The sequence below is a fragment of the Tubulanus polymorphus genome, chromosome 4 (assembly GCF_964204645.1).
Source record: "Tubulanus polymorphus chromosome 4, tnTubPoly1.2, whole genome shotgun sequence".
Classification (NCBI taxonomy): Eukaryota; Metazoa; Nemertea; class Palaeonemertea; order Tubulaniformes; family Tubulanidae; genus Tubulanus; species Tubulanus polymorphus.
In genome coordinates this window covers 6,134,320-6,138,104 of record NC_134028.1, presented here as the reverse complement: position 1 = coordinate 6,138,104, position 3,785 = coordinate 6,134,320, and the positions used below count along the sequence as shown (strand labels likewise).

General features: G+C 36.4%; 1 protein-coding gene across 1 annotated transcript; it reads left to right on the top strand.

The window, feature by feature from the left end:
- The first annotated feature begins 1,891 nt into the window (after nt 1-1,891).
- On the top strand, nt 1,892-3,479 carry LOC141904739 (uncharacterized). Its single transcript, XM_074793388.1, has 5 exons — nt 1,892-1,979; nt 2,102-2,286; nt 2,437-2,652; nt 3,122-3,216; nt 3,323-3,479. The coding sequence occupies exons 2-5, from the start codon at nt 2,122-2,124 to the stop codon at nt 3,351-3,353; spliced, it is 507 nt and encodes a 168-aa protein (XP_074649489.1). The 5' UTR covers nt 1,892-1,979; nt 2,102-2,121; the 3' UTR covers nt 3,354-3,479.
- Nucleotides 3,480-3,785: the final 306 nt, after the last annotated feature.

The following is a 3,785-nucleotide window of genomic DNA, read 5'->3' as shown; positions in this document are numbered from 1 at the left end:
AGGAAGTTAAAATGAACATTTTTTGAAACTATTTTCATCAGCGTTGTAAAATGAATATAAACATTTATTTTAATGTGTATCTATCAGTTTTACGATGTATTTATTGGACATATGATATTAGACCGAAGAAGGGTGGTAATAACCCCCCGATATATTTCTAAAAATGCCTTAATAATCAATTGATGATTGTGGGATTTTACGGCATATTACTGCATCACGGATAGGATTAGTGATTCGACATGTATGCTGTATATTGGGCCATATATTCAATAGACTCCACGAATTCGGCCGTTGAATCAAAACGATTTGTTTCGAAAGGCCGATTCATTAACCTGGCTCTAATGAACTTTCACACAAAATTTTATTGCTGCGGTTAATTAGCCAGTTTTTAATAGTGCCAGATAATTATACATGTTTAGGTGTTTTTAAGGGGATCAACTGGATTTCCGGATTATCGCGTTAAGTAAGACTGAATGGCGGGCTGACAATCACTGCTAATTACCGTGCACCCGTAATTGCGGCTACAGATAATTGTTTCAGCTAATTTGCCGCTACTTGCCACAGAACACGCAGCGCCCTGAGTGCGTAACTGACCCGTTAAAGGCCTGTTTTACACGAATAATTGTTCTCGTTTATTTCTTTGCCAGCTCACGGATTAATCATTATATCTAATCGACCCATACCGATTGATTTGTGGACAATCAACACCTGCCAAAAACATGAATGAAATTATCAACCCGCGCTCATAGCTCTTTTATGCTTAAGATGTAGGCTAGGAAGATTTAGGTTAAGATGTAGAAGAAACAGAAAACCCTAATGATTAAAAAGAGAGAACTAATCTTTTGAACTTCAAGGCAACGAATTAGTAACGAGCTTATATTCGAGGGAAGATTATCGTCTTGTTTTGAGAAAGCAACAAATTCAATTCCACATTTATGTAAAACCATTCAATTCAAAATTTATTTAAACTCATTCTTTATTGATATTTCTGAATAAATTGACATCATACATCTACTTAGACCAATTTGATTTTTAAGATGAGCTCCTGTTTCAATCACCAGAATGGCAATTTCGCCATTCCTCCAGCATGATTACCTGGTACCCTAGAAAGCCATATTCACCCGTAGAGGAGCTGGTTGTCGATTTCAAAGCATAACCTTAAATCCCTGTCGATAGGAAAATATTATCCGTTGCTTCGTTCATGGTTCAATTTGATATGTGAAACATGAGTGAGAATAGAGATCAAATATTCCATATCATCTAGAAAAATGTGCAAAAGCGTAACGTATTATTATTCACTTTAAACTTTCTTCATGAAAACCCACAGAAAATATTCCGATTAACCTTCGCCTGTTTTCGTTGATTATTATTCACAATTCTGATTTTCATTGTTTTCTCAACATTTTGAGTTGTTTGCACGAAAAAACTCGCGCCGGATTTTTACTTTTCTGTTGCTGAAAGCACTTTACAGCGGTACTTTTACATCGATCCTACTGTTCGAATCTATATTCCTATTCGTGTTAATGGGAAATTCTGACTCAAAAAGAGGCAGATGTGAGAAAAATAGTCAATGACATCCATTTACTGAGCGATACATCTACGCGGAAAATCTCTCTTAAAAACATTATTTCTATTCTCTTTATTCCCGATCCCAGAATTTTGTTTTTTAGTTAATCAAATTCTCGATGCGAAGGTTATAAGCATACGTTTTCTTTTGTATCGACTCAGTTATGATGTTGGCGTAAATGGCTATTACCTCGCAAGGCATCATCTGCCCACGCTCGATTTGAATATATATATTTTGTTAATCAGAAATCGTTAGACTCTTAACGTGAATGATGTTAAACAGTAGAAATAAAGGCAAGAGCTGCTACGCGGAAACTCTTCAGTAGCAGGTGCCTGATTCTAGTTTTTATATAAACCTCACCAATCTGTGAAACTTAACCACATACTTTTCGCAGTCTTTACGACGTTAAATCGTAAGTATTCATAATGTGTCGATCGCGCAGTATCATTAAAATCTTTTTGTATATCGTAAATCAGATAAGTAAGGGATGAATCTTATCAGAATATATTTATTATTCATTAATCATTTATATAGGCTCATATCCATATAAAGAAATGGCTTTCATGAATGTTTTGGTAGTTGGGATAGTGATAGCCATTACTTTCGAAGTCGGTGCAATAGATCCCGGCACAGCACCAAAGAACAATGGCTTCCGTAACAACATATTGGAAATGCATAATGCTCTGAGACAGAAAGAAGAAGGCGGTCTCAATGATTTGGTAAGTTACATGAATTCCTCCACCTTGAACTTACTGCGGAGGATGCAAAAAGTCTCGATTCCGCAGCTACTAAGATAGGTGGTAGATGTCCTGATGGTTGTTCTACCCATGCGAGCTTCCCGGGATTCTAATTTTCTTGCTGGGTTTCAGGAATGGAACAATAAACTCGCAAGGAGGAGTAAACAGTTAGCTAAGAAATGCAAATGGGCGCATTCTGGGGATGCGGAGCGAGGTGAAAATATCTGGTCAGGACAATTATACTCCCAAATGGTAGATGCAACCCAAAACTGGTATGGTGAGAAACCCGACTGGAGCTTCCAAAATAAGAACTGCACGGAAGGAAAGGATTGCGGCCATTATACACAGGTAAGACTATAACCGCCGTTCGTTGTTAACTAGTCATCCATTCCCAGTAAGCTTTTGGACAAGATTCCCCACGAAGAGATTGTACGCTTATCAAACCGAATCTCGCGTGCAACTATCATCCATCTAAAATCCTTCATCCTTCTTATCTTGGTCGCAAAAACGTCCGATTTCATTACTGTTGTTTTATGATTTCGTTATTCTCTTATCGAGTGGGCCTTGTGTCATCTCTTCAAAAATGTTGAGAAGATTCGTAGAGGAACCGTGTTAACCGGGTGTAGAATAAATACAACAATACAAGTAGTACTTAAAAGGTTGTTTATTCTACATGTATTTTACCTGATGAAGCTACTATACATTCGTAGCGAAAGCTCGTACGTCAAATAAAATAGTTAACATAATAAGTACTACTCATCTCGTTGTATCTATTCAAAAATGTTCTAAATCTTAAATCTTTTTCTCAAAATTATAGGTTGTTTGGAAAACAACGACCGCGGTAGGATGCGCGTTTAATTATTGCGAAGGTCTAAAATATCCGATTCTACTGTTCTGTCAGTACACTCCAAAGTAAGTTATATTAAGGCGGGTTTTATCCTCAGCATAACCAACTACCCATGTCAATGGTAGTTTTCGAAACTTGTTACAAAATATCGTTGCTGCATATCTTTTTCAGCGGAAATATTAAGGGTCAAAATCCGTACTAAAAACGGAGACGGAAATTTTTGAAGAATTTGTTCAGCAAAACTTCAGTAAAAATGAATAAAAGAAAAGAGAACATTCTGTGGACTTCAAGGCAACATATTAGTGAAGACTTAAATTCTCGGGATGATTGTCGTCTTGTTATGAGTTCGCAACAAATTCAATTCAACATTCAATATTCATGTAAACTCATTCTTTATTGATATTTCTGGATAAATGGACATCTTACATGTACATAGACCAATATTGATGCAAGTCATCGTTTTTTTAGTTATACATCTTTTAGACTCCCCAGAGACAAATAACAGCATCCAGTATCTAATGAAATAATTTCGACCGAAAACGTGCTTTAAAATCATTGACAAATTACTGTTCTTTTCCCAGTTGGATTCCATCTCGAACAGACAGGAGTTCGAACTTTTAATACAAACAAGTAC